General features: G+C 38.7%; 2 protein-coding genes across 2 annotated transcripts; both read right to left on the bottom strand.

The window, feature by feature from the left end:
• Positions 1-2,457: 2,457 nt before the first annotated feature.
• ruvbl2 (RuvB-like AAA ATPase 2) lies at positions 2,458-8,000 on the bottom strand. Its single transcript, XM_042499376.1, has 14 exons — positions 7,924-8,000; positions 6,428-6,482; positions 6,269-6,324; positions 5,900-6,041; positions 5,612-5,741; positions 5,468-5,534; positions 5,257-5,363; positions 5,059-5,152; positions 3,973-4,191; positions 3,773-3,891; positions 3,463-3,582; positions 3,235-3,364; positions 3,003-3,117; positions 2,458-2,847 (listed from the first exon to the last, which is right to left on the bottom strand). Exons 2-14 carry the CDS (start codon positions 6,480-6,482, stop codon positions 2,822-2,824), a joined length of 1,380 nt encoding a protein of 459 aa, XP_042355310.1. The 5' UTR covers positions 7,924-8,000; the 3' UTR covers positions 2,458-2,821.
• Positions 8,001-11,465: 3,465 nt separating this feature from the next.
• Positions 11,466-19,606, bottom strand: ftr83 (finTRIM family, member 83). The gene is made up of 7 exons (XM_042499966.1): positions 18,945-19,606; positions 17,388-17,483; positions 16,989-17,222; positions 15,929-16,088; positions 15,744-15,800; positions 15,006-15,074; positions 11,466-12,315 (listed from the first exon to the last, which is right to left on the bottom strand). Exons 1-7 carry the CDS (start codon positions 19,515-19,517, stop codon positions 11,792-11,794), a joined length of 1,713 nt encoding a protein of 570 aa, XP_042355900.1. The 5' UTR covers positions 19,518-19,606; the 3' UTR covers positions 11,466-11,791.
• Between the last annotated feature and the right edge of the window lie 5,787 nt (positions 19,607-25,393).

Below are 25,393 nucleotides of genomic sequence, written 5' to 3'. Positions count from 1 at the left end.
GACATTTGCAGAATGGTAGCATGACCTGACTGGTGGAGAAAGGGCACCCAAATCTGTGCAGCAGGCAAAATGCCACAACATGTTAGCATGCTGTGCAGCCTTGTAGCCTGTGGACAAAGAGTGGGAACCAATCCAAAAAACCCTGTTCACACCCAGAGGGCTTGATCTGAATATGATCCGTAAACAATCGGACTCACAGTGACATCGGAGACATGTCTTCAGGTCAAAAAGAGACACATTGAGACTGGTGTGATTATGCTCAGAGGTGTTTCTGTATCTGCTCTCTAAATTCTGATGAAGATTGAACATCAGTGTGTGGGACTCACCGTCAGAAAAAGTCCCAAGAGAGAGGGAACACACACCCCCGGTTTTACATACAGACATCTGAACCCTGATGAAGTTTATCCCAGCTTTAATCCAACCAGTGAATCCATCAGATGTGGTGCTGGTAGACAGCATCCAACAGCAGACTCGTGGGACTGAGGGGGATTTATGGGATGTAGGCAGCAGGGTAATCCACGCAGAACTCTCTCCCACCAGCACTGAACATTAAATATTCATTTCTACGTAGGAGACAGTCTGCGCTGAACTCACGATTGATTAATCTGCTCTAATGAGTTGAGAAAGGAACGCGGCTTTTTGGTGGAGGACTGTTGGTGATCTACGTGACTGAGATGACAACTCTGGTTTCAGTTCAGAACAAATTTAGGGATCTTAAAAAAAAAAAAAAAAAAACACACGAGAGAATCATAAATGAATCATCAAATAACTAAAAAATATCTAGAAAACTAAATTGATGATCATTATGATTATACATTTAAAATTACGATATAGAAATATGTATTTATTATTAATGCTTATACTTATTTAGGGGTTTGGTTTTTTTTTTTGCAAATTTCTGGTCTTTCTTGTAACTTTCTACCAATTTCTTGCTTTTTTTGTCATTTCATGTAAGTTACTCATCGCCTTTTTTTCCGTGTTTTTGAAAGAAATCAAGCTGGTTTGCTCAGATTTCAAAGGGTTAAAAATGTGCAGAAACCAAATGAAGTAACACTGAAAACGAGGTTGGGATTTGAAGCATCCAGTTATCTAAATACAGAGGAATCTAGGTGTTAGGAAGCCTGATCCAGTGTGTGTGTGTGTGTGTGTGTGTGTGTGTGAGTGAGCATGGTAGCACCTACAATGCACCAGACTGGGTGTGAGACTGAGGTGTGGACCAGCTGTCATTTACAGTGCACGCTCACACCCATCATACACTGAGGCATCTTCAGTAAACTAAATGATGCAAAAGAAAGATATTTTTAGGATGTCAGCAATGCAGTTTGACTCGCTCATGTTCTCGCTTCCATTAATCTCAGGACTGTGTGCTGCTTGTAGAAAATAGGTCCGCAAAACAAATTTTGGGGCTCCACCTTGTGGCAATAGTTTAAAATTACTACAAACTCCTTTTATAGGTTCATTTTATACAGTATTTTTTGCTGAAGGTTAATATCTAAAACTAAATTAATTTGTCAAAACAACAAGCAGAAGGAGGCACTGGTGTGTGTTTATTGAGACTGGGATGTCCGTGAGTCATTTGCCTCATGAACTGTAGTGTTTGTATTTTAATACCTATTCTGATTTTTTTAAAATTCTACCACTGACAAATACCCACATATTATTATAAAATAAAAACTTAAACAAAAAAAATTAAAAACTAATCTGAAACAACCAAATGCAGTCTGGAACTAAATTAAATTAAAAACAAAATATAAAAACTGAAAAATGCAAAACTATACTACCACTAATACAACTAAAACTCAGCAACCCAATACATATCAAATGCATTACGCCAAAAACACCAGATGCTGTACAGATGCATCCAGTCACATTTAGCAGTATGTAAGCCAGCATGCTTTTCTGTTTATTCTGACCCACAATCCTTCGCACAAAAGAAAATGCATCAAATCGACTGAGCCGTTAGCAGATGACAGCTTGACAGCTTGATGACAGCTGTCAGAAGCTGCAGTGACAGATGACAGCATTCAACTGACTGATGACCAGTCAGAAGTAATAACAGTATACAGTATACTGTATATTAGCGCATTTTGTCTTCCATGTTTTGCATAGGAATCACATTAGGAACCGATTATTTCTGGACCCTGGACCAACTGATGTTGATCCAGGATTAAAACCTTTTCATGTATTTGTTCTGAGGAGTTTCTGAAAGGTTTTTGTTCTGAAAGGTTTTGTTCTCTGATTCTGGGGATCGGCGTGTTAATTTGTCAGGACGCTGGGCTGATATAGTTTATAGGTTTGATGTAGTTTAAAAAGCCTCAACTGAGTGAGGTGGCTGTGACTGGTGCTGGTCACATCAAACAACTTAAAATAAATCAAAACTTGTAGTTTCGATTATTGTTTTCTCATCAGTAAAATCTTTTTTGTAGCGTTCAAGACTGAGTGACAAATGAGAGCAAATCATCACAGTGTGCTTAGAAAAGCATGTTTAATAATTTTCTTAGAAATAAAACATGTAAAGATAAATCAACAAAAAATGAATGACTGGGTATTCCTGCCTTAAGGCCTCAATGACGAACAGAAAGGTGGTGAATTCAGAATCAAGCTGAATTTCAGGGAATAAATTTGAATTCAAACAATGTAGAATTAAAGATGAACAAAGGAGAAAAATGTAGGAAATTCAATCAATTCAATATTTTTTAATTCTACCTTCAATAATGTTCAATGCTGAATTCAAATTTAAGTAAAATCCAGTCCTGAACTGACTGTGAAAGCAGACCAACAACATAAAAACTTCAGTGAGAAAACACAGAAGTCATCTTCATTATGAGGTGTCCATTGAAGTTGTTTCTGAAATGTGAGAACAGATACAGATTACTTTTTTACCAGGTCATGCAGAATGTGGATATATTGCAAAATCAGTTGTTTTGTTTTTTTCTACATATTTTCCTTTTTTTGTTTGTTTGGGCACTACCAGAGACCGAGCGGCTGGACCGCAAACTCACGTGTTTCATTGAAGAGGAAGGAATCCTGATACTCCTTCATGTACTGAGAGGATCTGGCCTCGTCCAGGAACAGAGAGTAAACCCTTTTGATGTCCTCCACCTGGACTTCTGTCCCCTGAAGGAGCCAAAACCACAGAAATTATCATCAAAACAGAGACTTTAGGAATTCACAAGTGAAAAACGGAAATATAAGCAGTTGCTTCTAGAATCCGCTTATTCAGACAGAGCTTACTTTGCGTTTGCGACACACGAGTCCCGCAGTGCTGATCAGCTGGATGGCGTAGCGCAGCGACGTCTCCATGCCGATGCGAGTCAGGACGGTGTGAGCCTCCTCGCTCAGCTCCACGTCCTCCTCCTCACACCTGAAATCAAACCATGCAAGTTGAGTTCTCTTTGATTTTTGACACTGGAAAAAGAAGCAGACAAAGTTTGCTGACAAATGACGAACGCAGATTCTCACCGGATCTTGAGGATCTGCCTTGTTTCTTTTTCGGTGTAAGGCGAGGTGGCGATGATGAGCAGGCGGTCCAGCAGGTCGATGGGTATGCCATGAGGGCTCTGATAGTTTGTGCCGCGGATACTAAGAGATGAAAAGATGGATATTTGACAAGAAATGACAAAAAAATCATGATTTCTTCTCTGATAGAATATGAAAATAGCCAAATAAACAGCTCATAGGAAATTTAAATTCCCCACAAGGTACACTAAGACAATCCATAATTCTACAACTCAAATGATCAGATTGGGAGAAAATGTAGACGGAGTAGTACCGAGTGATGCCTCTGTTGGTGGCCATAATGAGAACTGGGGACAGGTCACTCTCCAGGGCACGGTTCAGGAAGGAAAAGCACTCCATGTCCAGCATGTGGACCTCATCAATAAATAACACCTGGAAACCCAAATGTAGCACTTTAGTCAAGTACAATCACAGACAAACCAAATATTCACACAAACAAGTAGCTGAACTTACCCCGGGGATGATCTCTGCTTTGCCCTCTTCTCTCCACTCACACACTTTGGCGTTAATCTGCTCGCGGACTTCAGATTTGATCTCTCCGGTGTCTCCGGAGAAAAGAGCCAGGAAGCCTTGTGTGCGGCTGTTAATGACGTCGATCTCATGAAGGGACACTGTGTGGACCACCTCTTTTCTCTTCTGCAGCTCTCCCTCGGGACACTGTACAAACTGTGTCTACAACACAAATACAAAAATAATTTCAAAAATCTGCCCATTAGATGTTAAATGTGCAATTTTCTGCTGCAAGTAGTCTCAATTAAACAAAAACTGGAGCGATGCCGTCAGTTGCAGTCAGGTGCTCCTTTCCAAAACAAATGGAAATGGTGATGTAAACCGTAGAAAACGAATAATAAAGTAGTTTCATGTTAAAAATTTGTGCTTCTCTGATACTGTTTGGCTGATTATGGAGGGATCACTTCCTATGGATTAACGCTTAAATTTTCCTCTGATAACTTAAGAGCCAGATGTTCAGGACATTTTTATTGGGAGCCAAATTATTGTCAGAGGTCTCTTATGCTCCAAAAATAACAGACCAGTGGATTTAGGCAGTAAAAACACTCAATAAAGAAGTGTCATGTTAAAAATCAGTGTTTCTTTGATGCAGTTTAGCACTGTAAGGTCTGGTAACATTTGTCTTAACTTAAGATCCAGACGTCTGATGACTTCAATCCTTCATGCAGTTAAAACAGTAAAAAACAACCAAGATCTAAAAAACTTGCTCTAAAAATAGAAAGCCAATTCATGACTGCTTTTTGCAGACAGCCACACTCTTGACACATGCACAAAGGGGATGGAAACTGCACGACACAGACTGTGACCTTGATTAAAATACGGATTCCTCTGGGTTTGAACATTGTCAGAAACATTTGGCGAAATGTACCCAATTTAACAACAATTATAAGGCATTTTAAATGAGTTACGATTCACAAGTAGTCTGGTGATATTAGGCAGTTTATTGTGTGGAGGCAGGCGGTTGAGCATCTGCTGCTGTTTGTGAATTCGTGTCTGCAGCAGTGGCATTTTATTGATGGAGCAGGATACCTGAGCTCCCATGGCGTCGTAGTCTCTGGCTCTGGTGAAAGAGCGGCCCAGCTTGCTGATCTTTCCAGTGGCTTTGTCGATGGTAATAACGTCTCTGAGACAAACAAAAGAGAGAGACAGTTTAAAATCATGTGAGGACGTTTCACGGGCCTGAATCATCCTCATGTTTAAGACTTCTGAAGAAGAAGATTAACTCACCCTGCTTGAACCTTCTCTTTACTCAGACTGTCGATCATTTTGTTTCCCAAGTCGTATATTGTCTCCATCTCAGTAGTCTTTAGAGTCAGCTTGCCCACTTTAGCACCCTGAGAGACAGAGATAAATTAAGTTTCTTTTGCCCGTGACGTCCTTCAAACAAAAAAAAACTGTATATTCTGGCATAAAGAATGTCTGAAAGTACGCCGTTTACCGTTCCAGTGGCTGGTCTATCAATCTGGATCTCCACCACTTCTCCTTCAATAATCTCCGTCTCCTCTCTGTGAAAGAAACTCGCCATAAATATTGATTCATTTCAAACAGTAAGAACTACAAAGCACAACTATTGCTCACTCACTTGATCCTCACTCCGATAGCTTTTCTAAAGGCCTGGCTGAGCGCCTCGGTCTTGCTCATCTCCAGGGAGAAAATCTCACTCCCGGCCAGCGCTGTGAAAGGTGTATCAGGGCCAAGAGACTGCGCAATACCTGCATAAAAACCAAATCTCAGCTGGTGAATATGGGAAAAGGAACTCTTACCTTCATGAAAATACAACATAAGCCAATTACAAGAGCAATATGACTTCCAGAGGGGGAGGATGAAATGATATTGTGTTCTGGAAAGCCTCCAATGTGACCCCTCTTACCCATCGCGATGGCCGTTTTTCCTGTGCCAGGTTGGCCAGCGATCAGGACTGCTCTGCCAGCGATGTGACCGTCTTTGATCATCTCCAGGATGACCCCTGCCGCCCGACGGGAGGCCAGCTGGCCCACCATCCCCTGAGACACCTGCAGGTGAACAGGAACAGGTATTCTTGAAGCCAAACACATATTAATGCACATCATTCTGTGCTGTAATCCAATATATCTGCTAAATTCACAACCTTCTGCTTATAATCCTATAATGAGCTTGTCCTTCACTGGATTTCCTAACAGAGTTATACTCTAAAAAACACCAACTAAAAAGGGAAAAAAGTCCTTAAGCTACATACTCTTCACTTAAGACTTAACATTACCTGTCTTGGCTCCAAAGCATCATCCAAACCGAGACCACGAATGTGAGAGTGCGCTCCTAAACACAAGATAGATATTAATGAAATGAGGGACTAAAGAGCGGGGAGAACTTACATGAGGGCTGACCTACTGTATGTAAACACACAAACATGGGCGCTTACCGATTCTCTCAATCCGTGTGATGTCACGAACTTCTGGGACCTTTGTACTCGCCATCTGTATTTAATTAAAGGCAGAAAGCAGAAATATCTTTAAAATTAAAAAGAAATAATAAATGACGCTGCACAGCACTGTGATATTTCGCAATGGTATACTGTATCGACACACAGGCACCACATATTTATATTTTATTATATAGATTCTTAATACTGCAAGTGCAAATTGAGTGTTGGTAGCCTACTAGAATAGTAAAAAAAATTGCATTTTCAGTCTTAGATGCATTTTGCTGCAATAAAAATTAATAAATAGAGAATGACAGATTTTGTTTTCCTAAGGAGACTTAATTTGCTGCTGAAAAAAGGTAATATAGGTCAGTGTATGTTGTCATAATCCTCAGCATATTGCAAAATGTTTCAAATGTGTTTGTTCTTTGTTTTTTGTTCTTTGTTCTTTTTTATGTGTGATTATTGTTATTTATCTTCATGAGCCATTTTTGGTTTCCTCTCCTGCCCAATGTTTAAACTTTTAAAATCCTTACTGTCTTTTCTAAACACGTGTATGTACAAATAAATAAATTTGGCTAAAATAGATCAACAACAAAATCAGCGAACATGTTAATAACAGAAGAGGAGATGCACCTGACATCAGGGAGAGTGACAGTGTGTATCATGGGATTTATTACAGACTCTGGATGTCTTCCTCACAGTCGTGTCTTATTCCCAAAACTGAAGTGGTCTTCTGTATGCACACTGTATGTTTGTATTTACAAAACTATTCTTGGTAGACTTTTCGCATCTTGTCAAAGTCAGGACTGAATTATGGCAGGGAAACACAAATTATCACTTTTTGCCTTACTCTAAAAACGACAATATTCCAATTAAGCTGTTGCAAGTAAAGTTGTAGTATTTATTATATTTTTGTGAGATTTTTAGTCACTAACTATTTTAACTCCTCGATCAAAGCTACTTCCTTTTGCGCTTTTCTACCCCGATTAATGTTTATATCACGTCTCTAATTAAATTGGAAATGCTTGACGATTCACCCAAAATTTCAGTGCTAATAATATATATTAGTCTGTCCGGTCGGTTGTCATAGTGACAGTTGTAACGCATGTCACAACACCAGAAAATAAGAGCGTTAGCCACTTTGTTTTGGCTTTAAATTGTCATTTTTGTCGTTTTAATAATTCTACAATGTAATTCAGCAACATCGGCTTGACTTAAATGATATAAGGGACCTTATTTCTCCTTACAGTCTATCTTTTATCATATCTTTTCGGCAGCGATAGTGCTGAAAATGTGATGCTAACGCAAGCTAGTGTTATGTTAGCAATCCAGCTAGCTCCATTCATCAGTTTTCTGTCATCAGTAACGTTAAAAAAACACCGATGATTTCCTTATAAAGCCATTTAAATTATAGCAAACATGCTACGGCATCGTTGAGATAAAGATCAGCATCTGAAATGTTTATTAAAGTTATTGAATGAGTCTAAACTCACCTGTGCAGCCACACTTGTGAAAATGTGAGAATGCGGCGCTTCTTTCTAACGGTGCGCAGAGTAAATGTGTCCGACTAGAAACAAGTCTTTCTTTTTCTGTGCAGGTTTTGATGTTGACTGCCCTCTGCAGGCACGGCGGCCTACATAAAAACATCAGCAGTTTGGTAAATTGCACGGCAGTTAAGAGTGGTGGCATGGCCACCTGTTTGTGTCGGTTTTAATCGAAAAGACTGTGCATTTGAGCCGTTTTAAGCGCTTGTTTCGTGGCCGCATTTGGTGTAAAGGAGAAAAGGTAGGAAGATATCCATGTGCTACCTTGTTTCTTGTGATACAAAAACTTGTCAGGTGATTTAAGACGTCAGATACAATGCGACAAATAAGCTTTTACATCTTTGAATATTAGCAGCAAGTCGTCAAACATGCTCTTGAGTTGTTGCTGTAAATGTTATTTGCATGAAATAATCGTTTATATCGGTCTGAGATACCGTAAAACTTAAATTAATGTATTTAAATCATTAAACTCAACAGACTTATATTAGAGACAGGCTTTTAATTCCTTTCACACTTAACTGTTCCTCAGGAAAGAAGGAAATACAATGAAATTATTGAGTTAACCCTTTAAAACTTAGGCAAATTTCTAAATTCTTTTAATTAACACCCTGTTTTTTTCATAGAAGCACAACATAAGTTATAAAAGTAACATTTAAGGCAGTCTGTGGAGTTTTAAGTGGTTTTAAGTGGTTTTCTTGGTTTCTCAAATTGCCCGACTTTAGCCTTTATAAAAGTAAATAAACTACTGACCACGTTAAACAGTCCCACAGTTAAATAGTAGGTCTGTGTTTGCAAGTGGTAAGACATATTTAGTAGTTTACAGTCTAGCCAATTAATTAATTATTATCATAATTCCTGATAATAATACAGGATACAGGTGGATCATCTCCCCACACAGAGGCTTCCGGCCTCGGTGAGCACCGTGTACATTTCTCCCCCAGAGGTCGCAAAAGACTCACAGGTGATTTTACTGATTTCACAGTTTCTGTGCAGAGCAGCCAAAAAGTAACACTGTTTTAGTTGTTGTTGTTGTTGTTGTTGTTTTTTAATGCTAGATCATTGAGTTAACCCTTTAAAATATATATATATATATATCATACTCTGAGCCAAAAATGTAAATGTGAAAATGAAGTTATATTTTTCTATGTAAAAATGAATGCTTTCTGTAGATTAAGTAATTAACTGGGGAAGTTACATGCTTATTAGTTTTTTTTTTTTTTTTTTTTGTTTTTGTTTTTTTTTTGTTATTTCATTTATCTCGGGTGTCTTGCAATCAGGGATACACTATGCCTGAACTACAGCAAAACTCATCCACTGACCTTGACCTCGTGGATTCTGGAGACGTTTTTCATATCCTCCCAACTGTATCTTCAAAGTTTCCCCTTAAGGCTGCAGTTTTGGGATTCCACTATCTGAACTTAATGAAAGTTGCAGATGATTAGAACTGAAATGAAACCTTATGTATGTCATTGTCATCAGTTGGGATGTTTCATGGTTTTTAATCATTTTGTGTTCTGTCCTTTTATTATAAGTGAGCTGTTTGATGCTCAAGACACATACTTGTTAAATTGTTAATATCAAGTTAAGTAGCAACTAAGGAAAAATGGTTTAAAGAATAAGATATGTGAACATGTAACTGGAAAAATGCATGTACCAAAGTCCAAATGAAAGACTTTTTTGTCATTATTCGTGTTCCAGACCTCTAAAATGCTGCATAAAAACCTAAATAACTGTCCAATTTGCAGGCTACTTTGACAATATAATTGCTTAAGGTTTAGTAAAGATAAAGTGGCCACAAGATTGAACTGCTTGTAGTTTTTACACCTACTTTTGTTCAAATACAATAAGAAAAAAAAAACACTCATCGGTTGCATCACTAATATTTTTATCTGCCTGAATCCAGATTCTTAATGACTCAATGACTGAACCAAACCACAAACATTTAAAACTGCTGCAAAATGAGGCTCAGCCATCTGTGAACTCAGGAGCCTCCCAGTCACACCTCAACTACTCCTGTACAATATCCTTGAACCTCTCACAAAACCAAAACACTGCTCTGTACAGACAAAGCATTAATCATAACACACAAACACGTCCTCATCTCACCCTTGTACCATCTTACAACAGATACAGGGGTTTAGAGGACTTTTATTTTGGTAAAAAAAAAAAAAAAAAATTAAAGACCTTTACACAATAAATTGATGCAAAAAAGGAAAATTTGTGCATAAAAAGTTGATGGATATTTCAAACATGTCAAACAAACATAAACAGATGATAATTAAACAAAATGGCAATAACAGAAATGGATGATGACCTATACAAAAAAAACAATGAAATGATTCAAATAAGCAACAAGAAATTAATTTGAACTTTATCTGTAACATAAAAATTCAATTAAAATTCACTATCATGCAAGTAATTTAGTGTTTGATACTCAAAATGTCAGAAGATCCCCAAACCCCCAGCTTTCAGGCTGTTCTCATGCACTGCATGCAGTCATGAGGGCTGCGATCACGTGACCGATGCTGTGACGGGAGTTAGACCAAAGTAAGAGCAAAAGTCTGCAAAATGGGGCAGGTTTGGGTGGCAGTTGGGTCAAACAAACAAAGGACTTTACCCCAGGAGAGTGGTGTTGGTGTCCCGTGTGAAACCAGGTCAACTTTGAGTTATTTAAAGCTACATCGTAATGTTACATTTTGGGGCCATTTACACAGCAAGGGTTCTTGCATGAAACGTAAACTTTTGTTGCGGTTTGGCCTTTTAAAGCTCTTTTAAAACGGGTTCCAGAGTGTAATCTTTTAAAAATGCAACCCTTTCTGTCGCTGTGCAAACTGGCAATGCGCGGATCCAGTGAAATCGCTGACATCACGGCCGTATTTTGTGCGTGCGCATTGGTCTATGGCCTGTCACCACAAAGTTATCCCACCAACTACTGACCTGGCATGCATACTACCGGTTTTTGGTTGTTTTTGCAGGTCCACATACACAAGGATCGTTTTCACAATGTTATCATATGAACAGATTTTTTTAAAAATGGGAAGGAAAGACTTTTTTGTGTTTTGTGTCTAAAGGTAACTTTACATTAAGTGCTGAACAATTCAGCACCCAGCCATTGTTCTTTTCCTAATCTAACCTGTGAAACGTAACATTTGGTACGTAACTTTACGCCAAGTTCATAACATGACAACACCCAACCATGAACCATAAAAATGTAGACTATAGAATATAGACTAAGATACCTTCATTAGACTGTCTTTGTTTTCTCTCTGGTCAATTTATTATTACGAGGACTGGTTTTTTTTGAGTTTCCGTTTATTGCATTTTTCCCTCCTGTATTTCTTTAGGGATCATTGTAACTGACAACATTAACAATTTTAATGTAATATTATATACTGTGATATTTTCTGACACTGTTACCATACAGAGTAAATCTCATACTGTTTCAACCCTGGTAATAATAGAAGTGAGAAGTAAAAAAAAATGGAGCAATGTTTGTCCTTTATATAAAATGTTTATTGATAAAAATAAGTATCACATCAGTATACATGATCATGTGACATATCTCAATCAAGAACAGCCTTCATTATTTGTAATTATAAATTAAATTCATTTGTTGTGTACACCTGATTTTCTATTTTACACATGTTGATTTGCAGAATATTCACAGTCATTAAGAACAGCTCCTCTAATACTCAACACAGTCTTAAAAAATTCTCAATATTGTAAAATTAGTAGGAAGTAGTACTCATGTTTTTGTTCTGTAATTTCAAACAAACTGAATCACAGTTGTACATTGATCATTGGTTATCATGTGTAATTACTGGATGAGGGTGATGGCAGATTCATACCAAACCCAGAAGCCTGGGTAGACCGCCTCGCTGAAGTTGGCCTTAAAGCGGTGGATGAGAGACATGGTTTCCCCTACGGTGTAGAAAGACAGCGTACCCCCGACGTGGTCCAGGAACACCCCGATGCGTGACGAGTAGGGCGCGTTGATCTCTATCTGGTCTTTGCTGTGGCGTGCAGAGTAGCTGGAATCGGAGCAGAAGAGGCTCCAGGACTTGCGATTGTAGCCGATGCGGCAGCTGTCTCCGTAGCCCGTCCTCTTGATGCCTTTGTAGGTGACTCCGATAGCAGCCCCCTCGCCACTCCAGTCGACCTCCCAGTAGTAAGCTCCTCCAGCGAGAGCCTCCTTACACAGGACTTGGGGCAAGGAGTCGAATCTGGCAGGGTGGTCAGCGTAGTTCTGGGGGTCTCTCTTGAGGGCAGCTTTCCTGTTTCCTCGGGACAAGTAGAGCTGTCTGTAGGCTGTGTTTGAGTCCAGGGTGAGCTCGCAAGCATCTAGGGAGAGAAATTATAGAGATAAAATTAAACATTTACTTCACAAGAGGAAGCTGTTAACTTAAATACCTCGGGTTAAATGTAAATGAGCAAAAGCGCCCCTCACCAGCACACCACAAGCTGCAGGTTAATTGAATTTCTACTGCTGTTAGATTTTAACAGATTTGTGCAAAAGGAAAAGTGGTAAGACCCTCTGGCTGCACACAGAAATCAGAACAGTAACTGGGGTTGGATGTCACCTGCCTGCTGTTTATCTCCACCTCTGCAGGTCACACTTGGTGGGACACACGGTAGCGTCTCCTAGATCTGCTCGGCCTATTATCTCCCGGCCTATTATCTGGAATGCCAGAGGTATCGACACTGTTTGTGAGTTTGACCCCAAACAGAGAGTCCATCTAACAAAGTGCATCTTAAAAGCTGCAGCTGGTAACTTTTATAGGAATAAGTTGTTGTCATATCTGCCAAAATGACATTCACACTGAAATACATGAGATAGAAGAAAACCATGTCAATCCTCCTCAAGTCTGACTAAAACTGGACTTTTAAAATACATGTAGACATGTTAGTCCAACTGAAATCGTGCTTAGCTGAATTTCACGAGTTGGACTAATACACCTAGATAATGTGGTTTGGCGTCAATTTACTCTTTCATGTATACACCTCAATAGGACCTGAACTGGCTTAGGCCTTCTGCACATGCTTCATAGTTCCTGTGCAGGGCTTTGATCCGGATGTCAAACTGTATACATTTGTAGAAAAAAGATGAGAAAAACAAAAGAAAAATAAGGAGAGGTACCAAGGTACAAATCAATTCTCCCCAGTGCTTGTATACTGGAAGGACAGTAGTTCAATTAAAAGGATTAATTGAGCTTTAACTGTACCTTCACTTTTCTGTGCATGTAAACGCACTGACTGGCATTTGCAAGAATTAACGCAGCCGAGGAAACACAACTAATCAGAACCAGGAGGAGTCTCTGATGTAGCTGTCAATCATTTCAGTCAGTGCTGGTGAATTGCGGTTTAAATTGTCAAACGTGGCAGCGCTGATCAAATGTCAATCATGACTGTTACTGCTTTGCTTTTGCCAGATATCAGACTGAACTGTTAACTCACTGCACTCAGTTTCCATTTTCAGTCTGACATTGCGTCCACTGTAAACGATTTCTGTTAGATTTTCCCTAACCAATCACAAGAGACCAACCTTTCGGCCTGAATCTAACGTCGCTTTAAGTCCGCATTGGTGCATAGCCATGCCAACATAACGGAGAAAGGGTTGATGGGAGCAAAGTAAAAATGACTTAAAATGTTGGGTGATATTTGAAAGACGTAAATTAAGAGTAGCCTCGATAGCAGCGTTTATCTTGTCTCAAGCACTCGCCATCCTTGTTATTGAGCCTAATTGGTTCAGCCACACCCTTGATAACAGCTTTACAATCGTGTTAGTCCCTCCCATGGCACTGATTGGCTAATCACCTCCCCTTGTTGTGCTAAATGGTTGTTTTTTGTTTGTTTTTTAGCTGAGAAACTGACGTTTGATCTCATGCCTGACGCCAGATGAACCAGTCAACCTGAATTTGGTGGAGAGTGCAGATTCAAAGGTCTGAACTCAGGTAAGCATTGACTATTTCTCACCTCTAAGAAACGCATGACTTTCACCCAGGAGACTAGCATTTGCATCCTGAGCGTTAACTTATATTAATAACAGCATAGCTTCATATGCTAGTATGTGTGGTATTCTTTGCTAGTGACGTATTTGACGTGTGTCATGTTGAATCAGTAACAAAAGGATGCTATTTAATGCCAAACCATGATATATTTTACTAAACCTAACCTGGTAATTTTGATGTAGAACATATTTAAAACTTAACACATGTTGTTTTGTGGCTGGTCATAAGTCGTTTTGGAAGTTGATGGAAGTTCAGTTATTTTGTTGTTTAGGTATGAGAGAGTATTTATCATATTTGATCAGTTTGATCGCAGTTCCTGAGCAGTAATTGACCTGATTGGCAGCTATGTTACAGACTACTTGGCTCCTGGTTATTTTTATTCATGTGGAGTAAGGAGGAGGAGGACCATGATTTTTTTTAAAAAAGACTATCTGGTTCATGTATTGTTTTGTGGATATAGTCACAGTTTCAGCAAATATTACAAAAAATATTTTGTATAGCAGTTACCAACTACAGCTTTAAGTGTAACTGTAAGGTGAGACCCACAACCGTTGAAAGAAAAACTGGCAATTTTCTAAGATAATAAGAAAATATAAGAAATAATATAATATATATATATATAATATAAGAAGAAAAGCTATGAAACTATGAAAACTTGGGAAACCTTTGTGTTTTTCCCCCCCAAGGATGATTAAGCATTACTTTTGTTCTAATTTGAGTGGTTAGTAGACATCAGCTTTTCACACCCTCAGCTTAAATAATGACAGAGCACTTAAACTGCAAACTTAAGTTAAAATCACACAGCTGTGTAAGTGCCAGCTAATTTATTTGCAATGAGTCAATCCCAGTCTCTGTCAACACTGCAGAACATACAGTAGTTACTAAAAACCAGATTTTGTGGTCAGCCACAGGGTCTGACAGAGAACCTCATCAGCAGCTAATTTGCCTTGTGTAGTGAACTGAGCGGACAGAGCAGCGATCTGCGTCCCTGCAGAAAACAGAAATAGAGAAGCGGAGACTCACATTTCAGGAAATCGTCCCTGTACTGAGGCTCCTGGACTGGTAGAGGCTTGTACACGGTTTGTTCTTCATCTGGGAAAGTAAATATGAGTGTTAGAAAATTGTGACGGTGGTATAGTTCATTATAAAACTTTGAACTGACGATTTTTGTTTTTACTTATCTGAACTGCAGCTTCATAAAAACTCACTGGCAGTTTGGCTTCCTAATCAAAGTAAACATTTAACCATGTGATCGCTGAGTGACCTCAGACTAACCTCCAAAGAAAAACATCAAACAGGACTGCACAAAGCCCTATTGAGGACAGGGGAAATTGTAAATCTAACTTTCTCTAGACTAGTGATGGTTAAGGGGGACAGTTCACCTCAAAATCAATCTTATATCATCAATCGAGATAGTTTTGGTTTGAGTCGCAATAGATATCGGCTGGAGAAATGTCTGCCTTCTCTGGAACTAAGCACCAAAAATACCTTTTCGCGGTGATGCGTATTTCCGAAAATCATGACCCAAATCATGGTGCAGAAGCAATCGCATATCTACTGCTTGCTCACCTAAATGTGTGGTTTTGTTTTTTGAGTGACCTGTTCCTTTAATTTTTTGGGGGGCGCCTATATAATTTACAAATACCATAGTTCTGGTAGCTTTATGGATTGTGTAAAAGTAATTTGTACTGATGTTATTACCAACATTACATTGTTGTCCACACAAAATCAACAGTTATTTGTATTAAAAGAAAGACTCACTTTTTATCGACCGTCTCTTTTTGGAATCATCCAGTTGACAGAAGGTCATTTTGTTAACTGCAAAAATACAAAAATAAGGAGTTAATATGATGACATTGGAATTATTTTCATAGTGATACCTGAAATTTGAAGATATATCTGAATATTTAAATAACTTTTGTGTTTTTCTGTGCTCTTGAACTCACCTGCCTTGGCAACCTTAACCAGTTCATCGTTGCCAAATTCATTCAGGTGCTGTTTCATCTCAGAGACGGCCTTAGTTACCGGGCCGAAGGAGAAATAGGGGTTGACGCTCACTGTAGGCAGCTCCTCCGCCTCTGTCTGGGCTATCAGCATGTGGTAACTCTGATAAGAAGAACAAACAAAAACGCAGCTGTGATAAAGTGCACTTTAAATTAGCGTTCTGTTTCTTTTGTTCCATTTTGCAGCTTGAAGTACATTTTTAGTTAGAGTGAGTGATATACATTTTGACTAGAAATGCACTGTGATTGATGGATGCAGAAAGGACTATATATTATACAGTAGGAATGTTACTGGTACCGTTTAAGTTTTTAATTACTATTAAAACTGTGTTTGATTGCAAAGCTTTGAAAAAGTCACTGAAAATACTGTTTAGCAATAACCAAAATTCGCAGTAGCCTTCCAGACACACGTCTATATGGCACATCTTCAATATTACTGCATATTTTATACGTTTTTTAATAGAGCTTTCATCCAATTGACTTCAAATTTTGTCTGTACCATCTAAAGACCCACGACATCAAAAGTTAAGAAAAGCTTGAGTTTTCGTTAGATTACTTATTGGTTCTCTGTGCCCGTTAGGCCCTGTTCTGTTTTTTTTTTCTATGTCACAGGGGAAACATCCCCCTCGATAGTTAGAACATGTGCATTTGTGCCCCCAAAACAAACATGAAAGTAGCAGAGGACTTTGATTTTAATGAAATCCCATTAACCCATTTACGCAAAAAAAAATTGATGCAGAAAATGCACAAAGTGGTGCACACATATTGAAAAGAATACACCAAAATTAAGTGTTTCATGCTCAAAATTTCCTAGGGGAGTACCCCAAACCTTCTATTTCATATGTGTCACTCCCAATATTTAAAACACAACCAACACTTTTGATTAAGTTTGATATTTTGCAACACAACTCTGCCTATATCTTGATTTACTGATGACCCGTCCAAGACAAAACTGGTCTTGTCTCAAAATCGATCTTGTGTCTCTGGAGTGGTGGTCAGTTACCTGGATGAAGTGGATGTGGTCCTCGGTGCGGGACAGCTGGGTGATCTCGTTGTCTCTCCTCCTCAGATCAGCGATTTCATGGTTGAGACGCTCCATGTGGCTCTCTGCATTGTTGAGCGCCGATCTCTTGTTGGAGGAGATCAGCTTGGCCATCTCTTGCTGCATCCTCTCGATGGAGCGCAGCATGTCGCCAAACATCTTCTCGCAATCCTGCAGTGCCGAGTGGGCCGAGGTCTGCACCGGAAATGAGGAAGCATTAGTCAACTGGGTGTTACACTGGTTTCGCTAGAAAGAGACTGTCATCAGTCTGACACCAAGGAATGTTGTCTGTGTAGTAGTAAATTTAGCTTTCCATTCAACTGCAGTGGTTAGACTGGTTTTATGATGGATGGCACAAACCTTGAGTGAGTCCACTGCTTGTTTTAGTTCCTCCATCTGCTTGAGGCGGTCATGAATCTTCTCCTGGATCTCGGCCTGGGTGGCGCCCAGACGTTGCTATGGGGAAAACAATGGACGTTGTTGTTGATGATGACAGCAGTTCCACAAATCAACAGCTCCAATTGGAGGAATCATTAAATAAAAAGAATACTTTATACTTTTATTTCAAAACAAAAGCTTAGTAAAGGGACGAGAAGGACGCATTTTGCAGAAAAACTCCCACACACTTGCAACAAATGTAATTTATTTTGATCTTTCAATAGCAAGACCTTCATCAAGCAATTTTTTTTTGCAAGATAGACAGTGTGCAGAATCATGAAAGGGATACCTCACTGATTTTCAACCAGCTTTGTATCAAAACAACGTGGGTAGTATGTGTCGATAACTGAGATAAACTTTCCTCCATCTAACCAGGGCCTTTATATCCCCCCTCATGGCGAAACTCCGCTGAAACAAAAATGTGGAGGTACATCCTGTAGTTTCGAGCAACAGGAGCCAGAGAAACTCTGCCAGATGATGTAAAATACAACACAGCAGCGTTTCACTGGCTCTTGAGGATGTTGCTCTAACTACAGACTGTACCTCCGCATTTTCGTATTGCCCGCCAACCATGACGCCGCTATGACGGACACAAAGAAGAGTTTCAGAGAAGAGCTGGATCAAGACTTAACTGCTCCTCTCTTTCTCTCTCTCTCAAAACTCGGAACAAAATCTGATCAAACGGTAAAACTAGGCAGTGCTGATCGAAAACAAATCAAGATAATGTTATTGCACTTTTAGAAATGTATTTTAATGCCCCATTTTGCCATAACGGTGAGAGATTATGAGCAGCACACAGATACATAGTTTCCTGCACAGTGAAAATAGAAGCCGAAAAAAACGTGATCGGACGGTAAAACTGAGCAGCGCTGATCAGATATAAATCAAGATTCTGGTACTGAGTTGCCTATTTCTTGCCTTAAATGTTTCCAGAAACATTTATTCGCCTACCGTTAAACTGAACGGACAAGGTTGCATTACGTTATCCACCAGCAAGAGCATGTATTGATCCATTGCATTCTGTTAATTGTAGGTTTTCTACCTTTTGAGCAAAATCCAATTCCACTGTCCTTTTCTCTGTTTTCTCTGTTGATGTAACACCAAGTATCTGCGTCTTTCTACTATATAGAAGGCCTAGTTGTATGTGAAGAGTCTGTTTACATTTGTGAAATACATTTTTAAGCTTAAATATTAGCTGACATTTTGCTCAAAGTTGATCGTGAAAGTTTCGCATGCAGGTAGCTGCTTTGTCTTCATATGGGTGCGTCTTGCTTGTTCTGCTGCTTTATCAAGCAATACCTGCCATTGTATCACTAGTGCAATAAACCGTGGCAGGTACGTGTGTCTCCACTGATTCACAGTTAACAAAATGTTCATGTGCATGAAACAATACTTGTCATGTTGACAAAGAACTTTAGCTTTCTAAGTAAACTTGGTGACAGTCTGAAACCCAGCGCTGTCACTTTAATTAAAACATACCTGCTCATCCGCCCTCTCCTGCTCAGCTGACACCATGTCGTGACCTTTGTGCTCTTTCACCGTACACAGCACACAGATACACATCTGGTCGGTGCGGCAGAACAGCTCCAGACCCTTCTGATGCTGAGGACAGATCTGTCGGTCCAGGTGGCCGAGTTCATCCACCAGCTTGTGCCTTTTAAAAGTGTTTGACTCGTAATGGGGCTTCAGATGCTTCTCGCAGTAGGAGGCCAAACACATCAGGCAGGTTTTGACGGCTTTGTGCTTCTTTCCGATGCAGATGTCACATCCTACATCCTGGGGTCCTGCATAGTTGTAGTCAGGGGATGGAGGTGGAGGCGGAAAGGATTCGGCGTTGCGTTGAAGGGTGGAGTGCCGGGAGCCTCCCATGCGTCTCGGGTTGGGCCTCTTGTTGTAGGTGACCCTGCATTGTGGGCACAGGTATGAGCCCGTGTGGTCAGCATGATCCCAGTAGGTCTTCAGGCAAACTGAACAAAAGCTGTGACCACAGGGGATGGACACGGGATCCCGGAGGTATTCCTTACACAGGTGGCAGTCCTGGTCTGAAGACATGGAGACAGTTTTAGTCCCTCTGATGCAGTAAAGATGCTGTGTAGGCAGTAAGTAGCTCCTGTCAGCACGGTGGCAAAGTGATCTCACAGGTACTACAGGCGCAATTTATATAGAGTAAACAGAGAGGGCGGCTCAACTGGTTAAGCCGAAACCAGTCAAACAAGGGCGGGGCAAGAAAAGGACACAGTGAATGCTTCCATCAGTTACAGAATGTGAGGAGAATGAATGAAATGTGTTATTAGACACAAGGTTTGGCCTGGAGTGTTGACAGCTAAAAGGATAGTTCCTCTTTGCTTGTTTTTTATTTTTTATTTTATTTTAATGTAGACGCCATGAAAATAAAAAAGGCAATACTGGCCTTGAGGACTTCATATATTTCTGAGCAGGAGAGGAGTTCAAACAAAACATGACAAGTCTATTTGGAAGAATTTCAGTCATATTTGCATCGAGGAGTAAAGGCAAAAAAATTTACATTCAAAATAAGCACAGTACATTCAAAAAAGGTAGGTATCTATGAAACTATGTAGTGTAAAGAAAACACAGGTTGAGTTTACTCTGTTAAATGTTAGACATTGCCTTAAGACAAACTGTCCCCTTTGGGCATGTGATGACATCAGTTGTGGACAAAGTGCCTTAAAGCCATGCATAAGTAAAAGTACAAATATCTTACAAGAAATGACTTTGGTAGAAGTTGGAGTCACCTATTAGAATATTACCTGAGTAAAGGTCTCAAGTGTCTGATATTTTCTGTAATGAAGTATCAAAAGTACTGTTATGATATTAAATGTGTTTAAGTGTTGAAAATAAAAGTACAAGTATTGATTTGCAGATTTTTTTTTTAATATTCATTCAAATACAGTTGTCAAGATATTTAATGTCCTAATCAACTTTATTGTTTTTGTTAATATACTCTAGTTCTGCATTTGATGCCTGCAACATGTTCCAAAAAGTCAGGACAGAGTCATGTTTACGACTGTGTCACATCGCCTTCTCTTTTAAAAACACTCAGTGAGCATTTGGGAACTGAGGACACTAATTTTTGAAAGTTTGAAAGTGACATTTCTTTTGCAAGATGCACAAAGGGGGGCACCCCACGAGAAGAAGTGTCTTGAAGCTGGCATCACAAACAAAGGCATCCAAGTATTGAATACATTTAATTTAGTGTGTTAAGTACTTTTTTTCTGCTTCATTCCACTTCATTTCAAATAATTGCCTCAGCACTAGCAAAAGCCACAGCCAGAGGCATTATGAGTTATCCATCCTATTCCTGTGAAAGCGATATCTCAAGAACGCACATCAGAAATGTCTTCATATTTGGCACAAACGTTGAAGAAATAGTTTTTTAATGTAGTATTGTTCTTTCTGTCCTTCTGATAAGGTCATGAACAGTTTACCATCAAGTAAAAGACCCCTGTGTTTAATCGCTGTAGCTACTGATTCAGGAAGACAGTCTTTGAGTTGTTGATGGGATAAGGGCACCAAGAGTGAATTAGAATTGTATCACATTGTATTGTTAACGGCCTGTCCGGGTTTCCTTTTCACTCGTGTTGTGATCCACACCTGCTGATTAGCTCAGCCATTGTTTTGGTCGTAAGTTGCATCTGAAAAGCATCAACAGACTCAGTGTTTCTAATTTTCAGCACTTTGGCTAATAATAATAATACAGCTGCTTTTCTCACGTGCAGCTGTAATGTCTCATGAGTATCAACATCCACAATACCTCTTTTAACCCCTTAAAACCTGAGTGACTTTGTTGGATTTCTAAAAACAAAAACAAAAATTAGCAAGAAATTCTTTTTTTTTAAAATATAAGAAAATTACCTGAAAATTAGCAAAAGAAAAGAAGGAACATTTTTTTAAGTTCTAAGATAATTTTAAATATATAATTATGATAATTGTCTGGACATTTTACCCTGTCTTTTAAAAAATATTTTTTTGAAATCTACTAATTTCTCGCCATTTGCAGGATATGTCTTGCTCAAGTTGTTTAGAGAAATAAAGCCAATATGCACAGGGTTCAAAGGTTTTAATTCTTCTGAAAGGGGTCTGAGTTCAGCACACGAAAACAGATGTTGGTCCAGGTTTCATAGGGTTAATTTTGATGTATGGTCAATAGAATAAGTGTTATTATGCCAATCTAAACGCTCTTTTTTTCCTTTTTTTTATTAAGTTTAGTTAGCCTTCTTGAGCCAGAGAGACCTCCTTAACCTTCATCTCAGCCCTAACGAGTTAATTATCAACTCTGTTTTACTTCGCATTTCATTGCCACTGATTGGTTTCAGAGCAGTTTCTATGAGTCACAGAAAATTTCTGTGGTATAAAAACCACTGTAATATCTCAAATAAGAAAGTGTGCTCATTGAAACCAGTTGTAAGAATGTTTCCTGTCCTCAGCTGAATACTTTCCTCTGTAGATTTCACCTTACAGTGAACACACCTCCCAGCCAAGATGAAGTTTCAGGGCTGTTGAAATGGAGATAGGAATGCGACTACACTTGATAGCCCAGATAACAGGAGGGCCGAGAAAGCCTGCTTAAAAGATTCCATTGTGTTCGAGCCAGCAGGGCCAGAGCCCAGTACCAGGCATTATAGGGTCTGTTGTCCGTCAACAACAGTAACTACAGCTGACATGCAAGACTAAATGTAGCATCTTATTGGACAAAAAATTCCTCTGACAGGGGCCGTAATGTTATGTGCGAGTGCGGCAACGCCGACCGAAACTCTGAGTAGTAACGACAACAAGGTGAAAACTATGTGTTAACAAAATATTTACTTTAAGTGTAGCCTAAATGTATTTGTTTTCATGAGAAAATCTTGTTTCATTTTATTTAATGAACAAAACACTTTGACCTGTAATAGGTTGAAATTAATGGTTACTCAGTTAAAGTAGTGTAACTATTTTAAATACCCGATCAAAGTAATGTAACTTATAACGTTTGATTACTTTTCTAACAAATGCTTTAAACCTGCACGGCAAAAAGATGCAAAGCAACAGAATGAAAGTTATATTCTATAATGTGAAATGGTGACGTGATGGCATTTTATATCCAAGAGGTCAAAAGTCAACTTTACTGTGACATTATAATGTTCTGCAAAAACACTTTTCTAACCATTACTCAAAACCATAGCTCAGGAACAGAAGGGGAGACATTTGGTCCGATACTGAATTTGTGACACTAATCTTGAAACTGTGCTGATCGTATAGATAATCTGTGCTGCGTGGAGGAAGATGTGTGTGAAACATCCATGTTTTCATGGATGTATTGAGAAAGAAACTTGACTGGTGTGTAAAGGTATACAACCACATCGTGGTAATTCAAGGTTTGTTTCTGCGCTGTTCTACCAACCAGGCTGGCCATTTAGACCTGTTTTAGCCAGGAGATGGACTTTGCTTCCATAAAACAAAAATAAAGGAACTTTATGGAGAAGAACATCCTGTTGGTCTACACTTATTTAACTTATTAAACTTGATATTTGACACACAGCGATTTTCTGCAAAGTCTGCACCTACTGCAGATTTACTCCACCTAAGACTGAGTGTCGTAGCAGACAGGCTTTTGAAAGCAAACATGATCACATGGACGTCTGTTTTACAACACGTTTATGCATGTGATGCTTGACCAACATGCTTTCCTTGACACTGAATTGCTTCTAAGATGAAGGCTCCAGTCTGACCTTTTTTTAAGTTTGAGTTTGGCTGAATAATCTCAACTGTTTGTCATGCACAGTGCTTTGTGCCAGACAGTGGTGGACATTTACTCAAGTACTGTGCTTAAGTACAAATTCAGGTACTTTTACTTTGAGTACTTTAATCTCATACCAGTTTCTACATTTTACTCCACTACACCTCCGAGACAATATTGTGCTTTTTTTACTCCAATAAAGTTAGTTGACATATATAGTTATAGTTACAAATGAGGACTTTCATGCACAAAACACATGAAATATACAAGAGAAATGCTTCTGAATAATCTGGGGAATTTGACTCCCTGAATCAAATCTGAGGTCACCAGTCTTGGTGTTATCCTCGATTCAGATTTGAGTTTTCAGTCCCACATTAACAAGGTGACGAAAACATCTTCCTTCCATCTTAGAAACATTAGCTGAAGTACAGACTTTCAAGACTATGCAGTAATACGAAGTTGATAAAAATGACCAGTGTGGTATTAGTGCTTTTACTGAAGTAAAGGACCTGAATATGTCCTCCACCTCTGATACCATTCCTGTAGTACATATGTCAAATCTGCATATTGTTAAATTATGACACCCTAAAAAAAATGGGACCACTAGTTCGGGTTTGGTCCAGTTTTTATAAGGACACACTCATTTTAACACTGAAATACGCTTCACGTGTGCTGTGAAGCTCTTCAGTTCACATCTCTTCTGTCTGTTTCAGTATTTTTCGTCTCTGTGTATCTGCCAGCATCACCAGAACACGTATTCATATTGTGTCTTCCTGTTTGTATTACTCTCACTCATTAGGTGGGTTGTTGTTTCCTTTAATCAAAAAGCCATTTGTGTTCTCCTGCACTCGCTCTGCAGAGAGCAGGTTGACCTTTCGCCCTGAACCTGGACTACGGAGTTGCAGGATAAAAAAAAAAAACAATTCATATAGATGTAATCCCTCCAAGTCACCTCTCATGACCTAATAGAAGAGTGTGGCGATGCATTTTTCTGCACCCTCTGCCTGTATTTTCTATTTTTATTCTCATTTTCTGGGTTTGCAAAAATTTAAAGGGCATAACGCCAAAAGAACAGCAAATACAGAGCGGCAAAATGCCAACCGAGAGTGAATCTGAAGTTGGCTTTTGTGTCACTTTTGCTGGCAACCGTGTTTAAAAAACAATAACTGACAATCCCGATACCTTTTAAATCTCATTAACTCTTTCAAACCTGGATCGACATCACTTTTTCTTGTGCTGCATTTAGACGCCATTCACAAGTATTTAAACCTTTGGACATTGAGAAAATGTATTTGATGTCATTCAACAACATTAGGGGAAAAGTCAATGAGCACCTTTGCAAGAAATCTCCAACAAACTGCAAGAAATTTAGAAATTTAGAAAATTATAAGGAAAAAATGTCCAGAAAACTTAATTTAGAATTATAAAATATGCTAATTCTGTTGAATAATAATGATTTTAAAGCACTTTTTCAGTCAATTTTTTGTTTGTTGTTGTTTTAGATTCCCCTCCCTTTTTTGGTGCTATTTTTAAGGTAACTTTTTTGCATGGTTTACTGATTTCTTGCTAATTTTCTTTTGAAGTTGCTCATTGCTTTTGTGCTGCTTTGACTCTCTAAAAGAAATATACATTTTTGGACCTTTGTGCACTGTATGGTCTTTTCTATTAGAAATTAAGAGTGGCAAAGATCAGTTGTTTAATCAATTAGTTGAAATACTGAAAATTAATCAGCAACTATTTTATTATTACAGATTTATTCCTGCGTGTGTGTGTGTGTGTGTGTGTGTGTGTGTGTGTGTGTGTGTCTGTGTGTCTGTGTGTGTTGTGGTTATTTTATGTGTAAAGCATCTTGTAAGGTAGATTTTGATAAGTGCTATTAAAAAAAAATATTTTTATTATTGTTATTGGTAATTATAATCATAATAATAATCATAATAGTTTATTTGTACAGAAACTTATCAAAGCCTACCTTACAGGGTGCTTTATATATAAAATAACCACTATAAGACACACACAGGGGAATAAATCTGAATGAACAATAGATCAAAAAAAGTAAAACAAACGGGTAAATTTAAATCAAAAATAGAGCAGTGCAAGATTTAAGTGCATATTAGGTGTAATGTACAGTGTAACTCACTGGTAAATAATAATAATAATAACAATAATAATAATGATTTAAGAAATAAATAATTTA

Source organism: Plectropomus leopardus, chromosome 13, assembly GCF_008729295.1.
Source record: "Plectropomus leopardus isolate mb chromosome 13, YSFRI_Pleo_2.0, whole genome shotgun sequence".
Taxonomy (NCBI): Eukaryota; Metazoa; Chordata; class Actinopteri; order Perciformes; family Serranidae; genus Plectropomus; species Plectropomus leopardus.
This window is presented reverse-complemented; position numbering and strand designations above follow the sequence as displayed.